Raw genomic sequence first — 26,844 nt, 5'->3', positions numbered from 1 at the left:
CTTATCTCTGCTAAACATTATCATGTTAAATTGTGGCACTTTACTAGAAAATCCCATATTTAGGGTTGCAGGGCCAGTGGTGTTTTTATAGAGAAGGTGCCAAAGCCCTAAGAAAAGTAAATGATCTTTTATTTACACAACATAATTCAGCTTTAAATAAAGAAACATGACAGAAAAAAGCATTTTCCCACACCCATTAAGTATTGAAGCACTATTTCTAATAGTGTGAAGTTTCTTGGGGATACCCAAAATAAAGCTATCCCACAAAAATAGCCTTGTTCAGTACAATGAAAGATACTTAATTATTGGGTAACCTCAGACTGTCACAGTAGGTGTGATGTCATTTGTAGAGTTAAGACACACTGTATATGCCTTGTTTTAAGATGTCATTTATTTTTTACAGCTGTGTACATAAAATCTATACACACAAGAGTCAAGATAAATGCAACTTGGGATGCGCCAACTCTATGGGAACAAGAGCAACAAACAGGAATAGTAGTGGGTGCTGCAAGCAGAAAAAAACTAGTCAGGGTAACTGCATGTAGAACAGAAGGGAAGCTGAGCACACCAAAAGAAATGCAATAATTTATAAAAAAGTTAATTTTATTGACTGATTACAGTCACAAACCATCCGACGTTTTGGTGTACAAACACCTTCTTCAGGGATGCAGATAAAGTGACACACAAACCCTTCTAAAATCTATCAAATATAAATAATAAATAGGGGGAAATGTAGTGAACGGAGATAGATCATAAAAAATAAATTAGCGATATAGGAACATATCAACAATTTGTTTTCAGTAACCTATTCACGGAAAACATATCGCCAGCAGTAAATCAGAGACAATAGGCTTTTTACCGAGGCGATGATTTACATCTGAGTTAGTAAGTGAGTAATTACTGCAAATGTATTGATTCACATGCTATTCAATAAAGTCTGACATCCGGCGATATTGGGATACCGTCAATATGTATCAGGCTGCCATTACGCCTATCTTGACAATGTATATAATGCACACTAAATATAGTACTTAGTCAAGATAACACTAAGCAACCTGATGTAGGTAATAAAACCTTATACAGGATAAACATTTTATTACATGTTACCATATTAACCCCATAGCTGCCCGCTTAGCCATATTAGTTATACCTTTGAGGGGTCGAGGGTCATGACCCGTTTGTCCAGTCGGACTCATGTCATCGCTCCTTAGTGACCAATTCACCGCGATGTCACCACAGTATCGTCCTCTTCCCTTCAGAGTGCGTTCCATATTTTCCTGTTCACTGCTTACAAACAGCCATAGTTTCCTTCTGTGAGGTGCGATGGGGTATTTACATTCTCACCATGGAAAGACATTTTTACTCGCTGCATTGAAATTGTGTCTGTGATCTGACCGCCAGTCCTCACATGTAACGTCAGATGGATCCATTTTGTCAGCAGCAGCAGCGGTATTTAAGGCACCTTACTTTCTACTTGGATAATCACCTAGGATCAGAAATAACAGGAACAGCCTGGCCAGTAAAGGCAGCATCAGGAATTCTCCCCGAGCCAGATGCTGACCTGAGCAAGCTGAGTTCTGCAATGGATCCAGATGGAAACTCTGTTGTATGGTCCTGGTGAATATGAAACCAGAGGAGGCTGTGAACATACAGATCATTTCTATTATATAATCTTAAATCCCTTTAATGATAGCATGCCATTACAATGTTTAGCCATGCCTAATGTTGGTCCAATATCCCTATGTTGATGCCTAAATTATAGTGATTTATCAAATTTGAGCAAAAATGATGAGATACACTTTACCACATGCCCATAGCGCATTTGTTAAGAATTTGGGCTGTTTGAGATTTTCTCTTGTACAAGGCAGACTATTTTAAATACTGCTTTCTTATATCCAACTAAAGAACAATTGAGTACCTTGAAACAGTCAGAATTGTACAACATTCAGCTTGGAGACAATGTATTCTCCTAATCACTTTTGTCTGCTATTTAATTATATGAGGCCTTTGAATTTCAACACAGACTCACATGGAGACCTTTTAATTTGCTTGTTGATGCGAACACTGATGTAAAAAAAAATACATGTTTTAAATGATCCCTTTAATGTAATTTCGAAGTGTAATATGTTGAGGTAGGAAGTAGAGATGGACAGATCTGGACTATTGAATTCTGGACCCCCCGAACATTGCAAATCCGAGCCTAATTTATTCCCAGGCTTGAATCGGCATGCTGGGCTCAGGCCGAAAACGAGGGGAAGCCTTGTTTTTCTTTCCCGCTTGGCTCTGGTCTTGTGGGATTTCGTCCTTCCTAATAAATCCCTCCCTTCCCAGGCAGCCATGCAGTGTCTGCTGTGGGAGGGAAATGGAGGGAAGGAGAGAGGGGCAGAGAGAGTGACACAGTCATAGTGAGGGGCAGAGATAGTGACACAGGCATAGAGAGGGGCAGAGAGAGTGACACAGGCATAGAGAGGGGCAGAGAGAGTGACACAGGCATAGAGAGGGGCAGAGAGAGTGACACAGTCATAGTGAGGGGCAGAGCTAGTGACACAGGCATAGTGAGGGACAGAGAGAGTGACACAGACATAGTGAGGGGCAGAGAGAGTGACACAGGCATAGTGAGGGGCAGAGAGAGTGACACAGGCATAGAGAGGGGCAGAGAGAGTGACACAGTCATAGAGAGGGGCAGAGAGAGTGACACAGACATAGTGAGGGACAGAGAGAGTGACACAGGCATAGAGAGGGGCAGAGAGAGTGACACAGACATAGTGAGGGGCAGAGAGAGTGACACAGGCATAGAGAGGGGCAGAGAGAGTGACACAGTCATAGTGAGGGGCAGAGATAGTGACACAGGCATAGTGAGGGACAGAGAGAGTGACACAGACATAGTGAGGGGCAGAGAGAGTGACACAGGCATAGTGAGGGGCAGAGAGAGTGACACAGGCATAGAGAGGGGCAGAGAGAGTGACACAGTCATAGTGAGGGGCAGAGATAGTGACACAGGCATAGAGAGGGGCAGAGAGAGTGACACAGTCATAGTGGAGCAGAGAGAGTGACACAGGCATAAAGAGGGGCAGAGAGAGTGACACAGTCATAGTGGAGCAGAGAGAGTGACACAGACATAGTGAGGGGCAGAGAGAGTGACACCGACATCGTGAGGGGCAGAGAGAGTGACACAGTCATAGTGAGGGGCAGAGAGAGTGACACAGTCATCGTGAGGGGCAGAGAGAGTGACACAGGCATTGAGAGGGGCAGAGAGAGTGACACAGACATAGTGAGGGGCAGAGAGAGTGACACAGGCATAGAGAGGGGCAGAGAGTGACACAGTCATAGTGAGGGGCAGAGAGAGTGATACAGTCATAGTGAGGGGCAGAGAGAGTGACACAGGCATAGCGAGGGGCAGAGAGAGTGACACAGTCGTAGTGAGGGGCAGAGAGAGTGACACAGGCATAGAGAGGGGCAGAGAAAGTGACACAGTCGTAGTGAGGGGCAGAGAGAGTAACACAGGCATAGAGAGGGGCAGAGAGAGTGACACAGACATAGTGAGGGGCAAAGAGAGTGACACAGGCATAGAGAGGGGCAGAGAGACAGAGAGGCTAGCAGAGAGAGTGACACAGACATAGAGAGGGACTGAGAGAGGCTAGCAGAGAGAGAGTGACACAGACATAGAGAGGGGCTGAGAGAGTGACACAGGCATAGAGAGGGGCAGAGAGAGTGACACAGTCATAGTGAGGGGCAGAGATAGTGACACAGGCATAGAGAGGGGCAGAGAGAGTGACACAGTCATAGTGGAGCAGAGAGAGTGACACAGGCATAAAGAGGGGCAGAGAGAGTGACACAGTCATAGTGGAGCAGAGAGAGTGACACAGACATAGTGAGGGGCAGAGAGAGTGACACCGACATCGTGAGGGGCAGAGAGAGTGACACAGTCATAGTGAGGGGCAGAGAGAGTGACACAGTCATCGTGAGGGGCAGAGAGAGTGACACAGGCATAGAGAGGGGCAGAGAGAGTGACACAGACATAGTGAGGGGCAGAGAGAGTGACACAGGCATAGAGAGGGGCAGAGAGAGTGACACAGTCATAGTGAGGGGCAGAGAGAGTGATACAGTCATAGTGAGGGGCAGAGAGAGTGACACAGGCATAGCGAGGGGCAGAGAGAGTGACACAGTCGTAGTGAGGGGCAGAGAGAGTGACACAGGCATAGAGAGGGGCAGAGAAAGTGACACAGTCGTAGTGAGGGGCAGAGAGAGTAACACAGGCATAGAGAGGGGCAGAGAGAGTGACACAGACATAGTGAGGGGCAAAGAGAGTGACACAGGCATAGAGAGGGGCAGAGAGACAGAGAGGCTAGCAGAGAGAGTGACACAGACATAGAGAGGGACTAAGAGAGGCTAGCAGAGAGAGAGTGACACAGACATAGAGAGGGGCTGAGAGAGTGACACAGACATATAGAGGGGCAGAGAGAGTGACACAGTCATAGAGAGGGGCAGAGAGAGTGACACAGACATAGAGAGGGGCAGAGAGAGTGGTACAGACATAGAAAGGGGCAGAGAGAGTGGTACAGACATAGAGAGAGGCAGAGAGAGTGGTACAGACATAGAGAGAGGCAGAGAGAGTGGTACAGACATAGAGAGGGGCAGATGGGGGGGTACAGACATAGAGAGTGGCAGAAAGAGAGTGACAGACAGAGAGGGGCAGAGAAAGTGACACAGACATAGAGAGGAGCAGAGAGAGTGACACAGACATAGAGAGGAGCAGAGAGCGTGACACAGACATAGAGAGGGGCAGAGAGAGTGACACAGACATAGAGAGGAGCAGAGAGCGTGACACAGACATAGAGCGGGGCAGAGAGACAGAGAGGCTAGCAGAGAGAGAGTGACAGACAGTGAGGGGCAGAGAGAGTGATACAGACATAGAGAGGCAACAAATTGACAGACATAGAGAGTGGCAGAGAAAAAAAGAGGGAAGAATGAAGAAATATAATTAAATAATTTACACCCCCACACAAATATATTATAGATATGTACTTTACTTAGGCATAAAGATATTGATATAGCACAATCTGATCTCTCTCCCTCTCTCCCTCTCTCCCTCTCTCCCTCTCTCCCTCTCTCCCTCTCTCCCGTTCCTCTGACTTGTCCCCTTCTATGTATGTATGTAAATCTTTATTTATATAGCGCCATTAATGTACATAGCGCTTGACAGCAGTAATACACATGATAATCATATAAATAAAACATAATGGGAAGAAGTGCTTCAGACATAAAAATGACATTTAGGAAAAGGAGTCCCTGTCCCGAAGAGCTTAAAATCTAATTGGAAAGTAGGACGAACGAACAGTGACAGTAGGAGGGCGTTCTGGTAAGTGCGTCTGCAAGGAGTCAAGGTCGATGTATGAGGTGTAAAGTATCAGCCACGGAGCTACTCATATGCTTTGTTAAGGAGGTGTGTTTTAAGATGGGTCTTAAAGGTGGATAGAGAGGGTGCTAGTCTTAAGGGTATTGAGGGGAAGGGCATTCCAGAGGTGTGGGGCAGTCAGTGAGAAAGGTTTAAGGCGGGAGAGGGATTTAGGCACAAAAAGGGGTAGAGAGAAGACATCCTTGAGCAGAACACAAGAGTTGGGATGGTGCATAGCGAGAAATTAGGGCTGAGATGTAAGGAGGGGCAGAAGAGTGTAAAGCTTTAAAAGTGAGGAGGAGAATTGAGTGTGTGATATGGGATTTGATAGGAAGTCAGGAGAGGGATTTCAGCAGGGGAGAAGCTGAGACAGATTTAGAAAAGAGTAAAGTGATTTTAGTAGCAGCGTAGGGTAGACCGGTGAGAGGCAGGAAGGCCGGACAGCAGGAGGTTACAGTAGTCGAGACGGGAGAGAATGAGGGCCTGTGTCAGAGTTTAGCAGTTATCTATCAATCTTATATCTATATACTTAACTTTACCAGTGAAAATAATTTCCAGTTGTGTTAACAGTTTACACCCTTATCTGTCGTTTTACATAATAATGTGATATGTATATTATATAATAGGGGATTATTTTTATTTTTGCTAAATGGCTTGCAAATGTCATTAGTACGTTACTAACATAGGAAGCAAAACAACATCTCCACGTTACAAGACGTCAGTATTTTTGCATTAAATAAAAATGTTCACCATAATCCAAAACCGAAACCGTTTGTGAAAACCAAAACACGGTGTTAAGTGTATGTCTCTAGTATGAAGGTCGCAGCACACTTTAAAGAGGCACTCCTGAAACACTTTTTTTAAATAAATTTGAAGCAGGGGTCTCCGGAGCTGACCTGTGTTAATCTCAGCTCTGGGGACCCCTGCTTCCTGGAATACTTAACTCCGTAGGTGCTGCTGGGAGGAGCCCCAGAGGGGTTCACAGTTTAAAGGTCCTGCATCCTGAGAGCCTATAGGAAGCCGCAATGCCATACCTTGTGTCTTGCTATTGGCCCACGTGACATGGGAGCTTTAAACTGCATAGAGATACCAGCAGCACCTATGGAGGTAAGTACTTTGGGAAGCAGGTGGGTCCCCGGAGCTGAAATCAATGTGGTTCCACTCCGGAGACCTCTTGCTCCAAAATGTAACGTGTCGCCCAGAGCGCTCCTTTAATGCAGATGTTCTTTTATTTTACTGGCAGAGTTTGGTTTAGAAAAATGATAAACAACATTTTGGAAAGACTGGTATATGGTACCTTGACCATTAAGACTTTTGGTCCAGGAGGGGGCTCGGAGAGTCATGGCCCTAGAAGAAAGTGCAGAAAATTAGATAACACACCGTATATACACCGTATATACCCAACATCAAACTAGGTTCCTAGTTGCCCTTGGTGGTTCATGTGGGATGGTAGTTTGGGGCAGGTTACAAAAACCTATAGGAGGCATTAGGGAGGAGTAACATGGTATGGTGCACATTAGGGAGGAGTAACATGGTATGGTGCACATTAGGGAGGAGTAACATGGTATGGTGCACATTAGGGAGGAGTAACATGGTATGGTGCACATTAGGGAGGAGTAACATGGTATGGTGCACATTAGGGAGGAGTAACATGGTATGGTGCACATTAGGGAGGAGTAACATGGTATGGTGCACATTAGGGAGGAGTAACATGGTATGGTGCACATTAGGGAGGAGTAACATGGTATGGTGCACATTAGGGAGGAGTAACATGGTATGGTGCACATATTATAATGCGATGTCCCAACTTGTGTCTCTATCTACAATCTCTGCAAAGCTAATCGTGATATAATAGCTTTGTGACAGAAAAACTGATGTGTTTTTGTACAAGTGTTGTTTAACCTCATATTCTATTTTTAATTTTAATCTCATCCTCAATCAGAGAAACGGGCTGTTGAAGCTATGAACCAAGTTTCCAAGAAGAGCGTTTTGGTGCCCAATAAAAATGATTTACATGTGGTGAAAAATCTTCTTAATTAAGGTTCTTACATTTGATACCAATTGTTAAAGCAGCTTACTCCAAGTTATACTTGATTTAGATTTTTCACCGTATAAAATGGGTAATAAATAACGTAATATCTTCTATTATAATGGGTGCCTCTGCTAACTCCTCCATTTAAAGAGGAACTCCCCACCACATATGGCAAAACAGTTGAAAATACCGTTATAAATTGATACTGAGATGCAAGTTCTGATTCAAAACTATTGTTAAAAGTCACAAACTACACCGCTGGTTATATATTAATGTCACCCGGCTGCAAAACGGGGGCAACAACACGGCATAATGTTTATGACAGCAGGAAATCCCAGTGAAAACTGTGGGACCTCGTCCTCTGATAAATCTGATGCAATGCTGCTGCTCCAGCTTAGCCTCCTCAGTTCTACAGCCAGGAGACTTTCATACATAACTTCCACTGGGGTTTCATTGGGTCATCATTGCAGTGGGCAGGACTGTCCAGTGTTGGGGATGTGGGCAATATTTACCAAGCAGTGCTACGATGAGACAACTTATGACCCATTTAAATGGCATCTTAGCAGCACTTAGTAAATATAGCCCCATAGATTTTAGCAGTTAAGCTATATCAATGATTTCAATTGACTGTGCGGCATCTTTACAACAAAACAAAATGATTATCCTCTTCAACATAGTTACATAGTTACATAGTTACATAGGTACATAGTTACATAGTTACATAGTTACATAGTTACATAGTTACATAGCCCACTAGACCATCTCCCACCTACTCCTTGAAGCTGTAAATACAGTCACCTCTTTTTCATTTGTGTTGCTTTTCACATTTACACTGCTAGAACCACTACCCATCTCATCATTAAAACACTGAAGATCTATATAATTGAAATTGATTTTAATCAAATTTAAAAAAAATAAGATTTGTATTAATTCCCATTGTATTATTGTGAGAGCCAAATATGAGGGGCGGGAGGTAAATCCGTTTTTTTATTTTCTAAACCAAGTTAAAAAGGTGAGTTACAAAATTCTGAATATACTGTTGAAAGTTCTGTTGTTATTGCTGTAATTTATGGGTCATAATTATTCCTTCGGGGTGTATATGACCTCTCAATTCCTATGTTCATTCATGTTACATTGATTTTAAATTTGACTAAATAAGAAAATGTATAGCTTCAAACACATGCTACTTTCCACTAAGCACAATTGACTTAATTTTTAATCAGGGAATTGTTCATTAAACGTTGTTATCAAAATAGTTTTAAATTGCAAAATACAGTACACAGCTACTGAAGACCACTAGATCAAAATGTGAAAACAAATTATAAATATAGAGAACAATAAAAACGAGAACACAGCACCAGATTGCAAATATACCTATTTTCCTATATCTATAACTAATAAAACCACTTGAAATATTGTGATTTTTTAAATTGAAATTAAAAAAAAACACAATTAGTTTTCTTATATTACATTTCAAGTGGAATAACAGAAACCATAGTCTTTAATTCTGAATGCAAACCCGTGGTTATTTATAGACACTAATGTAACGATTCACTCCAAACTGAAACTAAGTGCAAAGTCAGGTATAGAGGTTCACTAGACAGATTAATTGTTTGTATCTATGTATAGTATAATTGTTGAAATGTAATCACTCATTACTCATGCAAGCTTAGATAATTGGTGTGTATGCCTGCTTTAAATTAAAAGTAAGAGTATAATCTCCTTGATAATTTGCCATAGTGGAAATGAAATGTTACAGAGGAATTGGAAGTGATTGTCCTGGGTATGAGAGCTCAGCCCCTCTCCCTGCTGGAGGTCAGCGGTATCACAGGCTGCTTCTCCCAGCTCTGGGCGGAGAGAACTCTCTCAGGGAGAAGCAGCCTGGAAACTTTCAGCCTTGTGTCATTCTTCCAGCAGACCTTAAACAGCTCACTTACACCGGGCAGCGACAACAAGGGATCCAGCTCAACTGCATGAGCCATTGGATGAGAGAAGGTCCACATCAGAAGAAGGGGTAGGGAGCAGGGGGACCTCTGCCACTCCTGTGACCAAGGAGAGAAGAATGAAAAGCGAATTTCAAGTGAGAAAGAGCAGTCTGAAAGGATCAGGCTGCCTGCTCTGGTGAATCCCTGGGTCTGCCTGACAGCATCTGCTGGGTGACTTGGAGAAGTGTTTCTCACACACAGCCAGAGATCTAACACATCGAACTGAACAATGCAGCATCCCTTGGAGTTAGGGGCTCACTACTTTCCCCACGAAGTGTTTGCTGATCACAGGTCTCATCGCTACAGGAGTTTTATGATAGAGGAAATATTGACTGATCACCGGGATTCTAAGATGTCTCCACCGGCTGGGGAGCTGCTGAAGTTTGGGGTGCAGGCACTTCTCTCAGCCAGACCCTACCACAGCCACCTAGGTATGTGCCTCTCCGCCAGGCAGGAGGGGGGCTGCTGCATGGCTGGCAAAGACAAGATTGCAATGTGTATTCTAATGCCACCCACTTTATCATTGTGCCATCTCCTGAACCCTATATTTATTCCAGCTATACCTCTGCTCTTAGCTACGGAAACCCTCCACTTCCAGAGGAAACACAGCTGCTCAGATTGACACTAAAAGTAAAAGCAGCTTTTTTGTTACAAACATAATTTGACTTGATGGGATTATAACATGTAATAATAATAATAATAATAATAATAATACTAATAAATGAGAACACTGATCCAACTATAGGCATTTGCTAATTAATAATTTGGAAGTGAATTCCGTAAACCATTAGGAAACTAGACTGTCAAATCACACTAAAATGGTAAACTGTGCTCTAAAATATATATCTTATTTGCAATTTAGATTCAAAGTTACAGCTTTGTAAAACACTTCTGCGGGTTCTAAATATAATTGACCATTTTATAAAATAAGAGGAAATCATCAAATATGTCATACAATAGGTATTCCTAGAAATAGGACATATCTGTCAACATTGTTATGAGTTTACATGTCATCTTAACATAGTAACGTGTACACTTTACACTTTAATAGCAGTATACGTAATTATGCAGGATCAGTATATTTTAAATGCTAGGATAGATATATGGTAACATACTGTTATTCTTATATTTGAGGTATTCAGTTATTGATAATTTGGCCCTAGTAAAAGTAAAGCCCATAGTCAGGAATTATGCATTACAGAACAAAGGAATTTTAATAATGTATGTTTTTACCATGCAGGTAATATTAGTTTTACATTTATGGTTTAATATTTTTATTCTATATTATTTATTATATGCTTAATATTATTTAATATCACTATTAAAAATAATTTAACATATCCAGGTATAAACATTTATCATCACAGGGAATAGATTTTAAATACTTATATGGCCTAACGTTAATAGATACAATAACCTACAAAACGTAATTATTTTTTTTATATGTAATAACACACTCAAATTCATTTATCCAAGTCACACATATAGGGTACATTTTAAGTATGTTATGCATACATCGGTCTTTTTAAATACTCTTAAAGGAGAAATTGAAGGTATTTATAAAACAAGAATAGAGAGAGGGAAAGAGACTTAAAATCAGAATAGAATACAATAAATAAATGTTGTGTTCTTATTTTGTTATCCTAAGACTGACAGACAGATTTCCAATTAAATATAACTACAGCAGTTGTAAATTATTTTAAAATATGTTTAATAAATTCTCATAATATATAATATATGACAGGTTTTTTATCAGGTTTAGTGGTTCCATGAATAATAAAATTCCATAACGATACTTATATTTTATGGCCTAGGAAAATATGCATAACACATTGTTCTTCTTCACAATGAACTTTTCGTGGGTGCTAACTGGCATTGTTACTGTGTGTGTGCGTATGTGTGTGTGTACAGTATGTGTGTGTGTATGTATAATATATATGTATATATGTGTATGTGTATTTTATTTCCTTTAACGCATCTGCATCAAAGTCTCAGTGGCTGTGAAATTAACGATTGAGAAGAGCAATATTTAAAATGATAAAATAATTCGATAAAGAATAAGGAGGAAACTGTATTAGTTCTTTTTAATTAAGTTCCTGGCCGATTTGTCCATCAAATTATACTTGAGGTATTAAAACATGGTACACAGTTTAATAATGCTGCATATTAGTTGCTGTCTTTAAATGCAACCTTCTCTTATCTGATAAACATACCAAGTATCATGACTCACTTTCCTTCTGCAGACTCATTACAAGTCAAAACTGATTTGGGAATTCATTATATAATTATATTTATAGCCCTTCATTTAAAAAGTGGCACCGTATATATTTATGTAAATAAAGTGTGTGTGTCTTGCTGCAGCCTCCTCTCTGCGGAGGGAGCACACACAATCATTTCCCGGGTCTGTTTCCTCCACTCAAATTCAAATATACGTTTCGCATTTTGCAGACATCTTAAAAGTTTAATAGGTGATTTAAACAAAGGGGGAAATTAATGTATCGAGGGATACATTACAGTGAACACACTGCAAAGCACATGTTGGGCTATATATATATATATATATATATATATATATATATATATATATATATATATATATATATATATATATATATATATATATATATATATATATATATATATATATATATATATATATATATATATATATATATATATATATATATATATATATATATATATATATATATATATATATATATATATATATATATAATGAGCACACAGTAATATTTCCATTTGATATATATATATATAAATATATATATATATATATATATATATATATATATATATATATATATATATATATATATATATATATATATATATATATATATATTAAACTAGATTTATAGATTTAGCTTTACACTGGCAGGTTTGATATATGCAGCGCAGTTTCTGCACCAGTTTGCCTCACTTTTGCATTTGTAATACATAACCCCCCCCCCCCCCCATAGACCCCCATGTCCTTTCTACAGTATACTGTAGGTGCTGTGGTTACTAGACTTGCACTGGTCTCTGATTGTCTCTCTCTCCCCCCAGCGCTACTGAAAGCTGAGCATGCATCAGTGTTCAAGTTCCCACTGACCCCCCTGTCTTGCACTGGCCTGGGCGCTCCCATCAGCTCCGCCCTGCTGGCTGCGGGCTCCGGGCTGCAGGGTGGCTCCGGGCCCCCTCACCTGCCCCTCGAGCTGCACCTCCGGGGGAAGCTGGAAGCTGGAATATCAGAGCATGGAAGCAAAGCGAAGAAGGGCAGGAGGAGCCGCACCGTGTTCACGGAGCTCCAGCTCATGGGGCTGGAAAAGCGCTTTGAGAAGCAGAAATATCTCTCCACACCTGACAGGTAAAGCACCAGCATCAGTGTGCAAAGCTGGGGCCATGCACAGCAACCCCAAGGTTATCCAGCAACCCCCAGGGTCATCAGCAAACCCCAGGGTTATCAGCAAACCCCAGGGTTATCAGCAAACCTCAGGGTCATCCAGCAAACCCCAGGGTCATTCAGCAAACCCCCAGGGTCATCCAGCAAACCCCATGGTCATCAGCAAACCCCCAGGGTCATCCAGCAACCCCCAGGGTTATCCAGCAACCCCCCAGGGTCATCCAGCAAACCCCAGGGTCATCCAGCAACCCCCAGGGTCATCCATCCAACCCCAGGGTCATCCAGCAAACCCCCAGGGTCATCCAGCAAACCCCAGGGTCATCCAGCAAACCTCAGGGTGATCCAGCAAATCCCAGGGTCATCAGCAAACCCCCAGGGTCACCCAGCAAACCCCAAGGTCATCCAGCAAACCCCCAGGGTCATCCAGCAAACCCCAGGGTCATCCAACAAACCCCAGGGTCATCCAGCAACCCCCAGGGGCATCCATAAAACCCCCAGGGTCATCAGCAAACCCCAGGGTCATCCAGCAAACCCCAGGGTCATCCAGCAAACCCCAGGGTCATCCAGCAACCCCCAGGGTCATCAGCAAACCCCAGGGTCATCCAGCAAACCCCAGTGCACTGAAAGAAAAGGGCACTCTAATAAATACTTGTAAAATACCTGTATACACTTTTATGGATAAAAGACTTTCCTACATAAAATATATATGTTTATAAAATATAGATAATACTTTTATACAAAATATATATGTTTAAGAAATATGGATAAGACTCTTATTTAGAAATGAATGGGGCCTGTGTACTAACCGCCCCAAATGTAGATTGAGGCGTAATTGCGCTTTGTGCGCATCTGCTGCATGAACAAACCTTTTCTTCCCCCATTTATATTTTAAGTGCCAGAAATGGTTATAGTCAGTTATATTGTCGGAAGTACATGGGATCCGCGTGTTGCACATGGGATCCGCGTGATGCACACGGGATCCGCGTGATGCACACAGGATCCGCGTGTTGCACACGAGATCCGCGTGATGCACACGGGATCTGCGTGTTGCACACGGGATCCGCGTGTTGCACACGGGATCCGCGTGTTGCACATGGGATCCGCGTAATGCACATGGGATCCGTGTGATGCACATGAGATCCGCGTGATGCATGAAATTATATGCATTATCATTTTTTTTTAAATCTGTGCACGAAAAAAGTAGTCGAACCAGCGTCAAAATCACCTACCAAACTGAACTTGGCATAAACCCTAACAGTCTGTTTATATTGTTAGCGCAGAATTAAGTTGCTATATACAGTATTAACCCACTTTTTTTTACTTAGCAGATGTTTCATTATATAGTATAACAAAATGTATTATTTTCACTGTATGGATATTATACATAATATTACACTGAACATTTATATTTACTAATACTAGTTATAAATTAAAGGATGCATAATTCAGTTTTAATGTCAATTGTATCAATCGGGTATTCAACAGGATGCAATGCGTCAAACTTTATTTTACACAACGAACTATGGGGCCGATGCAGTAACTTGCGATATGTGTGTGTCGGCAGCGCGCTTAAATCTCCTGTGTTTGGCGGGAATTTGCCGCTAAATGCAGTAAATAGCGATTGTGAGATACAATGGTGAGTTGCACATGTTGCGAGTTCCTGCAGTCAGTGGCGGATGACTGCATGTATCCGTATTTCACTTGAATGTGGCGTCAACCTCTGCACATAAATAAAAAAAACCTCCTTCTTGCTTAAAGCATTCAGTTACTCACGGTAGTGACTGTCTTGCTGTTACTGACATTAGCAAACCTTTTACTGCTGTCCCTAATTAGATACTTTTGGAAACATAGCTGGTGCAGTGCTACAGTTGTGTCTTCTGTTCTTTGACACGTGAAGAGGTGATACATGTGTGCATGTGTCTTGTGACATTTCATGTACATTTGTGTCTGTGTGTTGGACTCTGTTGCAAAGCTTACAGTACATTTCAGTGAGTTGCTGTGTGTACTGTAACCTGTGCATGCAGCAAGTGGGGGATCACTTCATGCATCTGTATTGAAGAAGAATTTGGCGGCAACTTTTGAACATGAAAAAATCACCTCATGATAGTTTGACCTTACATTCTGTTACTCACAGCAGTGTGTTTCTTGCTGCTAGTGACATTAGCAAGGCTTTCACAGCGCTGTCCCTCAATAGATAGTTTTAGGAACATACCTGCTTCTTGTCATTCACAAGACAGACACCTTTGGCTAACATTAATAATGTATTTTATTATAAACAACACATGTAACAGGTTCTGAATGACATGTAACACAATTGAAGCTGCGCTGCCAGCAGCAACAGTACAATGACACAACAATGTCACTAGCAGCTGAAATTTTCGGCTCTCGCCTGCTTGTTGGTGCCGCAGCTTTTTGGCGCTTTTCTCGCAAGGAGTTTCTCCCGCGCACCCCCGAGATCTTACTCGGCATCTACTGAATTCTGCGTGCTGCTTAATATGGCGAAATAGCCATTCTCGCCACCCCGCCGGCGCTTGATTTCCGGCAACAATTGCATATGCCGTTTTTCAGGTAACTCGCACACATACCGCCATCAACTGCATACTACATGCCAATCTCGCAATAAAACAGCCAAATTCAGCCTTCTCGCAAGTTACTGCATCGGCCCCTATGCGTCATGTGTATGATGTCACAGAACGACCTTAATAATAGGACGCACACTTTATGAAGGTTTATACTACTTTTTGCCACTAAAATGTTGACGGTCAAAAATTTTTTTTCAAATGTGATCTTAGTACGTAGTTCCTCTATAGATATGGATAATGCTTGCATACAATGTAGGTTTATAATATATGGCTAATACTTCCCTATATAAAATCTATAGGTGCTATATATGTATATATATATAAGGACGCACGTGTGCAAAAAAATTTGGCATTTTTTCCTGCCAAAAACATGACATATTTATTAATTGTATTTCTACTGTTCTAGCATGCGGCGCGCGTATTCTGCGCTAATAAAGGACTCGCGCCACCTTTAAGGTGATGCAGAAAACCATCAATAAAAGTAACGCAGCCACACCTTCCTTATTACACAGACCTGCGCCAATATGCAAATGTGACCCGCCATTACTCCTCCCACTTGCTCCAGCAATCCCTCGTTGTGTCACAGATGTCGCCAAAAATGGCGGTATTAAAATGATTACATAGGCTGTCTGTCGCAGGTACATTTTAGCACGGGTCGGCACAAAATAGCGACTTTGCGCCGGAATTTTCCCTTTGATACAGAGAGCCCAATATGTTTAGGAGGCTCTGTAACATGTTCTTGTTCTTGTTTGTACATTTAAGTCAGGGTTATTATATGAAATTATTGAGGGACACAAGGAAACATGAAACTTCTGGGCTTATACAGCAAGATAAAAGTACTCCAAAATGCACAAGTATAATTATTAATGTAGCATTAGTTTTGCGAGCACATTTGTGGGTAACATTACTACTGGCACCTCTGTAATAAGGCCGGTCACTGGACATGCACAGCCATAAACGGGATAATTGTATTATTGAGAGGTGACGCAGTGTTCCCAATGTGACGGTGCTAGACAGTAAGGCCGCGCTTATAGTCCCGGCTAAGGCGACACGACGGCGTGACGTCATCCATCGCCGTTGTAATAGTGATTTCTGCATATAGTGTAGGTGACAAGAGACGGCGACCGGGGGCGTGGCGGGGGCGTGGCGGGGGCGTGGCGGGGCGTTCACGTGCCGCTGATGTCATGTGGCGGTTGCCTTAAAAAAAATGTAATTGACTTCAGCGATTTTGGTCGCTGTGTCGCACCGTTGCGCCGGTGTGCCCACTACAGGCACACGCGACGTATTAAATTGACTGTTTTGATGTGATGCGCCGTCGCCGTTGTCGGGACTGTAAGCGCGGCCTAAGGAGCAGCCCTACCTTGTTACTTTCATACCCAGAGTAATACTGCAATGTTTGAAGCCCACTATTTAAATGTTTTTTTTTTTAATTGATAAGACTGATAATCTTCCCCACTGCTCAGAACTCCCGCAGCAAATCAATTAAAAACACCCAAACCTTCCAATGTCTTTTTATATAAAAGTTTTAGCTATTTACATACCATTATCTTAATTAGATCCTTTGTGGAAATGTGAAGGCTCTAGGAGCATTGAATAATTCATTCATTTTATTTATATATATGTGTGTGTGTGTGTGTGTGTGCGTGCGTGTGTGTGTGCGTGCGTGTGTGTGTGCGTGCGTGCGTGTTGCTCAACTCTTCATGTAGAGACATCCTCAATTGCTTACTTACCCAAGTGATACAAAATAAGCACACAGTACACTGACACATATAGGTTAAGTCAGTTTGGAGATACTGTATTTCTTGTGATGCTGTGAGACCTGTTGGTGGCTCTTGAGAACTGGAGTGTCCACTCCTAATCTTTACCATTGCTTTGTATCATTTCCTTGGCATGTATGAGATGAGGCAAATACATGTAGCAGGTATTCTGCCTCCAATGTTAGAAATGTCCTTCACATAACAAACTGCTTCCATGTCACTTGCAGAAATGTGTTTTGTTTTTGAAGCTGTTGCTATTGGGGCCTATTTGTCAGGATCCCCTAACTGCAAAACCTGCAGCACATTTAGCAAAGGAAATATCCATTTGTTTTCAACCGGATTCCCTTTCTTTGATAAATCACATATGTATTATTTTTTGCTCTATCTTTGCAGTCAGGAAATGTACAGACCACTTAGAAGTGCTCTCAAAATGAGCTATTTCCCAAAGTCTTATGGCTACAAACCTGGGACAAAAAGAATCCACTCTATTTACTAAAGCAATGGGTTCCCGAAACTAGTGGTATTTTCTTCATTGATGGTGCATTATTTTTGCAGTTGGGAGGGGGAGAAATGTCTTCTATAGCATGAGTTTAATACTTACTTCATAGCCCTCAATATATTAAGGTACTTTGGTCCAATTGTGATGTATCTTTTTTACCTTGCTTAGACTATATTTCCTCCCCATCTCCTACATTTCTAACTCTAAGCTGACCTTCACTGTGTGTGTTAATGTGTCACAGCTAAGTGACCAGAAAGTAAATATGACACATGCAAAATAGGAATGCTAAAACATTGACACTGAACACGTGGGGTCCTTGACATGTGTCACATCTTTTCATAAGTGACAGACACATTAAAGGCAAAGAAGGGTAGGCCTGACTCTGGCGCTGAGTTTGAAGCAGGGGAGCTTGGTTCAATTCCCGGTGTCGGCTCCTTGTGACCTTGGGCAAGTCACTTTATCTCCCTGTGCTTCAGCCACCAAAAACATAGATTGTAAGCTCCACGGGGCAGTGACTGTGTCTGCACAATGTCTCTGTAAAGCGCTTCATAAATAGCAGCGCTATACAAGAACATGCTATTATTATTATTATTATTATTAGTCACCTTGTGGGTCTTTTCTTCCATTTAGTAACAGAGGAGGGAGAGGGGGGTAAGGGGTATGATACCTTTTATTGGACCAACAAGTAGTTGAAATGTTACCACAGTACATACAAATTAAATAGATTGTTCTTTCTCTCGGGAACTAATGTGATTATTTTACATATCCACATGCAGTCAGATTCTGCATTTACATTTAATAGGTGATTTTAACTGCCAAGCACATCAGCCAGCATTAAGTTGATTATATTAAATCTAAAATTAATTTCTTCATCCTTTTAAGTCAACATTGATCATTTTAAAGTGATTGTTTTATTACCATCTGCTATTATTAACATTAATACTATACCATACTCTACAATTGTTTTAATAGGTAAATTAGCTAAGCTGCGTCATTATTATTTCACAACCCCACATAGTGATTATTGGAGGGGTTGAAATTAGCCTAATTGTAAACGGAGCAGAAGAGTAAATGCTATTGTGTTTCATGTCACAATTGTCACGATATGACAGTGTCTGTCCTTGTAACTGGGTAATTGTAGTTATTGGGATGCAGCATTATTCAGTGAAACCAGCAGCCCGGGGAACTCCTTGTTATTTTTGTCCTATAAACCATTTTATAGCAACCGTTGAAACATGATTAAATAATACATGAAGAATCAATGAATCCTGATTTACAGTATAAGCGCATTCTGTTTTATTGGGTTCATACACCGTAAGTGTAATGTGCTATGTATACTGCATTCATTAAAATACAGTTATTTGTTTTAAATAAAAGGCATACACAACAAATACTGTGTTTTTTCCAGGATAGATCTTGCAGAGTCTCTGGGCCTCAGTCAGCTGCAGGTGAAAACGTGGTACCAGAACCGGAGAATGAAATGGAAGAAAATTGTAAGTAAATGATATTGTAAATAAAATATGTTTTTTCTGTTGTATATGACTGAAGCAGTTATGCAAACGCCACAGTGATGTCATTGTTACCAATGATGTCACGAATGTAGTGGTATGGCAAACAGATTAAATTAGTAACGATAGAGAAGGCAAAATATAATATAAAATATGATATATTTCATGGTCTGGGAATGTATAATTTATCCCAGCATATAATTAATGGTGCTGGGAACCTTATCAAAATATGCTGCTGATGAACTCACTAATTAAGGAGTATTTTATTTGTTATCATAACTTTGATTTGATATAGTGTTTACAACCTGCGATCTTTTTAAAATGATTATTTTAGATATAGTTGATATAGATATAAATTAAGATGACAATGTTTTTATGGTATAAATGTGGGATGACCAGAAGTAATATATAATGCAACGGTAACAACTAATTATCTGTGGTATTGTGTTTTACATTTCAAATATGTATATGCAAACAAAGTGAAAGTGGTCCTCGCCGACAGGGCTATATATAATATCACCCATTGCACATAAAGGATCCAATACAAGGTTCCCACCATTCCCTTAATAATGTACCATTTGGGGCTAAATCTTCAGTTCTAACTCGTTTAGGTCATTAAAACTTGGCATGTGGAAGATGAGGTACGTGGAATATATATATATATATATAAAATATATATATATATATATATATATATATATATATATATATATATATATATATATATATATATATATATATATATATATATATATATATATATATATATATATATATAAAAAATATAACTGTATGCATTTGCTTTCCTGTGGAGGGTTTTTGTCACTTTTTTTACTCACCATAACTTAACTCAGTATTATGTTTTATATATATATACACACACACACACACACACACACACACACACACACACACACACACACACACACACACACACACACACACACACACACACACACACACACACACACACACACATATATACACACACACACATATATACACACACACACACACACACATATATATATATATATACACACACACGCACACACACACACACAAACACACTGTATATCTCCCTTTCTAATTTGCATATGCTTTGAATTAAGGTTTTACAAGGTGGGGGTCTGGAATCCCCAACGAAACCGAAAGGTCGCCCCAAAAAGAACTCTATCCCAAGCAGCGAACAACTCACAGAGCAGGAGAGAGCGAAGGATGCAGAGAAACAGACAGAGAGTGTCCCCTCTCCCTCCGAAGTGAACCAGGAGGAGTAAGGGAGTACCCCCAGGATTGTGCTCTGGAGACTTAAACAGAGGCTTCAATTACAGAGAACAGCGAATCGTGCCTGAGACTGGATTAAATAACCAGAGAATGTATCACCAGGGACATGGACACGATATGACACTGTGTGTTCTCATCCTGGTAGATTTTGCTCACTTTAAATATTCTGATTTCCACAATGTGGATTTTTTTTTTAATATATGGAAATAGGGACAATATCCTACAAATCCCCCCTGCAACTTGTATTTCACCTGAAGATGCAGCCAAGATGATAACAAGTGACACAATGGTTAGTACATTATTCATTAATATTTCATTTTCTTTGTATTTAAAGAATGATTGATTTCGCCTCCCATGTATATATGGAACAACACAAACATTTCACACTTTTCTATATGAGTCTAAATGTTGCAATGTCACATTTTGTATTTTATCTAAGGGAAAGAAGCAGGTCCTGACTTTTCTATAGTGATATTATTGTCTCCCTTCAACTCTGTTGTACTGTCCACAGTTTGGATTTTTTCTTAAGTATTAATTGTTTTTTTTTTAAATATTCAAGAACAGTACTAAAGAGTTTGAAGAAAGATGGAAGACACGAGATACAATTAATATGCGTTTAACCCTTTTGCTGCTGTAGAGGCCAGGAATAAATGTCAAAGCAATGCATTACTGGCCTCTACGGCATAGGACATGTTAAACAAAATAAGCAGGATATTTAATCAACTTTGATATTCTCAGTATTTTCACTGTACATGTATAGTTTTTTTTAACAAGGCTGCATCATTTCTGACCAATAAATGCATTAAAGCTTTTTTTTTCTAAATCTCGATAGAAGTATTTTTGTTTATTCGTTTATTTATTCACTGATGTACATATAATATAATATGGGACATTTAAAAATGATGCGATCATTTAGTATATTCTTAATAGCGCAGTATACTTATATCACGCATTATAGTTTTTAATTTTAAAAAATATTATTAAGATCGCATTCATATCTTTAATTAATTACATTTATTTTACTGTTATAAGTGACATGATCTAAGAACGAACCAAATGTGCTCTTGTTAAAAAATACATAATCAAAGTAATTTAGGATAACCAGCGAAATAATACATACTGTATTGATTAAATGTACACACACACACACACACACACACACACACACACACACACACACACACACACACACACACACACACACACACACACACACACACACACACACACCGCAATTTCTTAGTTCATACACTGTAATTTGCAGAACACATTTCTGAAAGTACTTTTTACAATTTACAATTGGATTGGTGAGGATTAAAGGGAACACACGTATTATATTTTGTACATCAAATATTATTCAAAATAGCAAAATGTACATGCTCTAGTGTGTAAAAACAAACACGTAAACAATCAGATTTAAAATTCTAATTAATGATAGATGGTCCAAATATACATGATTAAAATAACCTATCAGAAATCAGAAAATACCGTATATATGACATTTACTGTAGTAAACAGGATTCTAAAGATCAGAAATCCACAATTCATCCAGATTAATATTATTTTAACATTATACATTTTCTGGATTTGCGCATTGGAGGATTTAAAATTATAATTGTATTATACATTCAATATGTTTTCAGTATTGTGTACACCCATAATATTTATTTAATTGGCATATTTTAGGGTGTTACATACCATAAAGAGGTGTATTTGGTGTGCTTTTTTTTGAAGGAAGGTGTTTTTAGACAGTTTTTAAGGTCTCCTTCAATACAGGTGGTCTTACCCCATGCAACCTGCCCTTTACACCTCAGTCTCTTCAAACTGTCAATCACAAACGACTTGAAGCATTTGAAAGGGGGGCTTTATGTAAAATACAAGCTGCTCTACAAAAAGTCACTAAAAAGGAACTTCATACTTAAAATTAATTGCATTTGGTTATTTTAACTAAATACCTATCCAATCGATCTTTTGAACTTGTTTCAAGTACCACTATATAATGAAACTGTGGAATTTAGTCTGTTCCTATACATTCTGTTATCCACTGTCTTCAAATATTCACATGTTCCGTAGTATCTAAAAAGTCCGATTTGGCAATTTCTGATTCTCTGATTTCTGTATTCTATTTTTTTTTTATTTCTATGGAAATATGAAATCATGCATTATTATTGAAACGTCATTATTCTTATTCTATGAAACAGAGAAATACTATATTCGGCTGATAGCACAATTCCAAGCAGCAGATGAGAAGGGCTTTTTGACATTATCCCAGTCAGGACCTATCGTATGAGACATAACTGCAATAAAGTGTAGCACCCATTTTTATTTTAAATCAACGTGGGTGTTTTGCTTTCTAATGAAATAAAGTGGGTTTATTATACAGAACACTGTAATAAATCCCATTTGGATTTTCATAACATTAGTTAACAGATGTTCCTCTTATGTGGCATATAATTTCATTGAAAGGAACAAAGAACTGAGTCCTGAATATAAATGCATATTCCCCCAAAATGTGTCACTTTTTGCAAAACAGAATTCCATGGTGTAAAATAATCCGATTTATCTAAAAATCTGTATCTCCCTTCCTCTCACCCCTTCTCTCACCCCTACTCTCTCTCTCCCCCTCTCCTTCTTTCTCCCTCTTCCCTTCTTTCTCTCTCTCCTCTTCTCTCTCCCTCTCCCTTCTCTCTCCCTCTTCCCTTCTTTCGCGCTCTCCTCCTCCCCTTCTTTCTCTCTCTCCCTTTCATTCTTTCTCTCTCACCCTTTCTTCCCCCCTCAAAACACAAAGAAATAAGAGCAGAAACCAAACTTTACGCTTTAATAACGCGGACAGCACACTGCCCGGATTTAGTAGCAGAGAATGTAAGGACTTTCTGCGGATGTCTCCTGTTTCAGCGCCCGGGTATTATACAGTATCAGTAACATATACATGTGGAATACAATTAATGGTGCTGCTCTTTACATAGCAAAGAAATATGCAGCTGCTGTGTTAATATTCTCAGAAACCTTCTTGGAAGAGTATAGGTTCATGGATCTGAAATGTTCCCTAGCAAGGGGAAGACTGCTTTATATGCAATAGAAATTAAATTATTACAGCCTTTACAAAAGAATAAAGCAAATGTATAAATCACTCAGTGGCACCAACCAATAATTCTATAATTTAAAATAGTATGAATACAAATACAAGATAAATAGTTAACCAATAACATTGTTTTCTTTTACTTTATTTCTAAGGTGTATATATATATATATATATATATATATATATATATATATATATATGTGTATATATGTATATGTACATCTGTACATCTGTACATCATCTAAATACAATAACTAACGTTATATAGTTGGAATTTTGTATTTTGTACATATTAAATTCTGTATACTGGCACAAAACACAAATGCAGCATTGTTCGCTCATGGTGTATGTAATTAAACACAGCACTACAATAACACACCAAGTAATAACTAAAAATGCTTCCCTAATTAAGACAAGCTTTGCACGTTAAACAAAAGCAATTAGCAGATGAACTACAGGTTATGGCAGTGCAGATGTAAAATTATAACATCAGCATCACAGTCACACGAATGCCCGGTGCAATCCTGTTTGTTGGGAGATAATGTACAAGCTCATATTTTCCATTTGGTTCCTAGAATATCATGTAATGGGTTAATAGGGCCAGGGTATTACTGAAAGCCATTACTCGAGTGACAAGTGTGTGACTAAATACTGAGAAAAGATTCACCAGTTAAATATGTCACTGAAATGCCCATTTAGTTAACTAGATTATTGGTGCAATCTCTTGTATAATAGCTGCTTCAATGTACAATTAAGCCTGACAAATGGGTGCATGGGAAGTCATTTATCAACCTTGTCCTGATGGAAAAACGAAAGCAGAATAACTGCACCAATTTAATCAAGGAGGAACAGTCCCATTAAAGTAAATGATGTGTTCTTCCTTTGATACATCAGGTGCAATATTTTTGAAGTTTTGCAGCCTTGAAACTTTGACTAATTACCTCAAATAGTGTTGTAATTAAGGCAGATTATCCCGAATGTGAGAATATACTTTCTATATTGTCTACTTTAATTGGAACTGCCTAATTATACCTTGTAGCTGCTTCAGAATCCCTGAGTAATGCTGTAACATGGAACCTACACCTGTCAGCTTTTCTTGGCAGGGAAAGATAGAGGGATAGGTCAAAAAGTTAGATAAATTGTCAGTTTCTGGAAGGGCATGTGCAGGCATTAATATAACCTCAAAGGATGCATTGTGACAAATAGATGTGAAGAATAAGAAGCCAGAAGAGAAATGTGAATAGAATTTCTGCAATTGCCCTTTAATGAAATGACCTTGAAATGATTCCTTGCTGCTCAGTTAACCCTAAGTGGTATCTTTATTCAGAGATGTAGGCTGCTTCTCATGGGGAACAGGTTTCACTCTCTTGAAGATATTCCCAATCTTGCCACAGTCAGAGTTTGAGGCTCTAGGAAAAGCCAGATTTGTTACTGAAAACGATCAAAGGCAATGGAAAAATATAGGAGGGGAAAAAAAACTTGCTACTGCTATCTGTTAATACTAATGTATGTAATGTGGACTCACATATTATCTATCTATCTATCTATCTATCTATCTATCTATCTATCTATCTATCTATCTATCTATCTATCTATCTATCTATCTATCTACACACACAGACAATAATCACACACAAAAATATTTTAGTTCTGAGAACATTACATAGTTCAAAATAATAGTAATTCTTTCATGGACTTACAATCAATTTATACTGATTACATCTTGGCAGTACTGGCTTTAATAAATCCCTTATACTGTAGATGCTAATTGTGTGTTTATATTAGAACTTCATTATTATATGACATCATAAACTTATGCCTGAACAACTGAATAAAAACAATTGCAATAATGTATTCCAAGCAATTTATTTAAAAAACACACTGGGTTTGTGTTACCCCAAAATAACTGATCAATATATTGCTCTGAATACATGTGTATGTACTGAATATATACACATACAATGTGTCTGAATTGCGTAGAAATTATTAGCAGAACCCTATTTTAAGACAAGAATCCTGGCACTGCAAGAAATGTGTCTCATATAACTAAGTGCAAACTGCAGTGTATCCAGTGAGAGGAAAGAGAATCCATGTGGAGAGAAGTCTGTGAGCAATTAAAAGACAGAACTCTCACTAATTGACTTGTTGGTGCCGTACACATTTTAAACTATAATAGTTATGATAAAATATAATAATAATCTAAAATATACAAGGTAGGAGAAAAAAGAAGGAGCACACAAAATATAGGGGTATCAAAAGATTACCAAATGTATTGATGCATCAGAGCTTAATGTGGTAACGTTTCGGGACACAAAGTCCCTTCCTCAGACCAAACACCTCTGGTCCTGGACGTTACCACATTAAGCTCTGATGCATCAATACATTTGGTAATCTTTTGATACCACTATATTTTGCGTGCTCCTTCTTTTTTCTCCTACCTTGCCAGTATTTAGGATCCAGCTTTGGGACGCCAGGATCAACGGAAGGTGAACACCAAAAGCAAACACCTTGCTAATTTTCCTTAAACAGTGGTGTGCCATTTATAATCCTTTTTGTATTAATCTAAAATATAAGATTTGAACAGTTGTATTATATTTTTATACATTGAAAAATGGCAATTCACCATAAAAGAAGAGCAATACTTTAAACCAGCCTTTACCGATATATATATATACCGGTATATATATACATACTGCATATGTCTGTGTGTGCATTACCCGTCACAGAAACATTTCTGCCTCATAGATTAGATTTTTTATAAATTGAAACTTCTTATATAAAAGCACCGCAGGTTGTGATTATAGTGATTAATTCATCTAATTTCAGTGCTTCCTCTTTTTCTACACTGCAGATGTAGTGAAGGGTAAAATATTCCATTAGTGAAGGGTGATTGTCACTCATCAAGACATAGCAGGTCAAAGAAAACTTGGGGTTTCGTACAAACTGTAATATCCCTGCATGTCCCAACTCGAAGAGCTGCACTCAGAGCCCTGCACGTTATTAGGTGTGTATAAAGATAAGTAATAAAGAGCTATTTTTAATTGCTGTTCACTATATTCTTTATCATTCTTATGTTCTGAATCTCCCACTTCATTATAACAAAGTAACAAAGTAATTTAAAGCTGCAGTTCCATAAAACCTTTTCAATCGCAGTTATCCCATTACATGTGGTATGAGCATGTCTGGTATAATTTCTTATTTTGGTTTATATTTAGTTCATGAATCTTTGCATCTTTGATAGAAAAAAGAGGAAAATTCGAGGAAAGCTTATATAAGCCTATAATTAGATATCATGTTTCACATCTGTTATTTTTTTC

At 39.1% G+C, this 26,844-nt stretch overlaps 1 protein-coding gene across 1 annotated transcript; it reads left to right on the top strand.

The window, feature by feature from the left end:
- Positions 1-9,284: 9,284 nt before the first annotated feature.
- On the top strand, positions 9,285-21,238 carry BARX1 (BARX homeobox 1). Its single transcript, XM_075575111.1, has 4 exons — positions 9,285-9,843; positions 12,479-12,779; positions 19,062-19,146; positions 20,274-21,238. The coding sequence occupies exons 1-4, from the start codon at positions 9,642-9,644 to the stop codon at positions 20,436-20,438; spliced, it is 753 nt and encodes a 250-aa protein (XP_075431226.1). The 5' UTR covers positions 9,285-9,641; the 3' UTR covers positions 20,439-21,238.
- The last annotated feature ends 5,606 nt before the right edge of the window (positions 21,239-26,844 follow it).

This window comes from Ascaphus truei, chromosome 17, assembly GCF_040206685.1.
Source record: "Ascaphus truei isolate aAscTru1 chromosome 17, aAscTru1.hap1, whole genome shotgun sequence".
Classification (NCBI taxonomy): Eukaryota; Metazoa; Chordata; class Amphibia; order Anura; family Ascaphidae; genus Ascaphus; species Ascaphus truei.
The sequence above is the reverse complement of the archived record's forward strand: the minus strand, read 5'-3'. Positions and strand labels throughout refer to the sequence as shown.

Bases quoted from the DNA above. Each gene is read 5' to 3' on its own strand.
- BARX1 (XM_075575111.1), top strand. From the start codon at position 9,642: ATGCAGCATCCCTTGGAGTTAGGGGCTCACTACTTTCCCCACGAAGTG. The intron at 9,844-12,478 runs GTATGTGCCTCT...CTCTCCCCCCAG, and splicing joins ACCCTACCACAGCCACCTAG to CGCTACTGAAAGCTGAGCAT. The intron at 12,780-19,061 runs GTAAAGCACCAG...TGTTTTTTCCAG, and splicing joins TATCTCTCCACACCTGACAG to GATAGATCTTGCAGAGTCTC.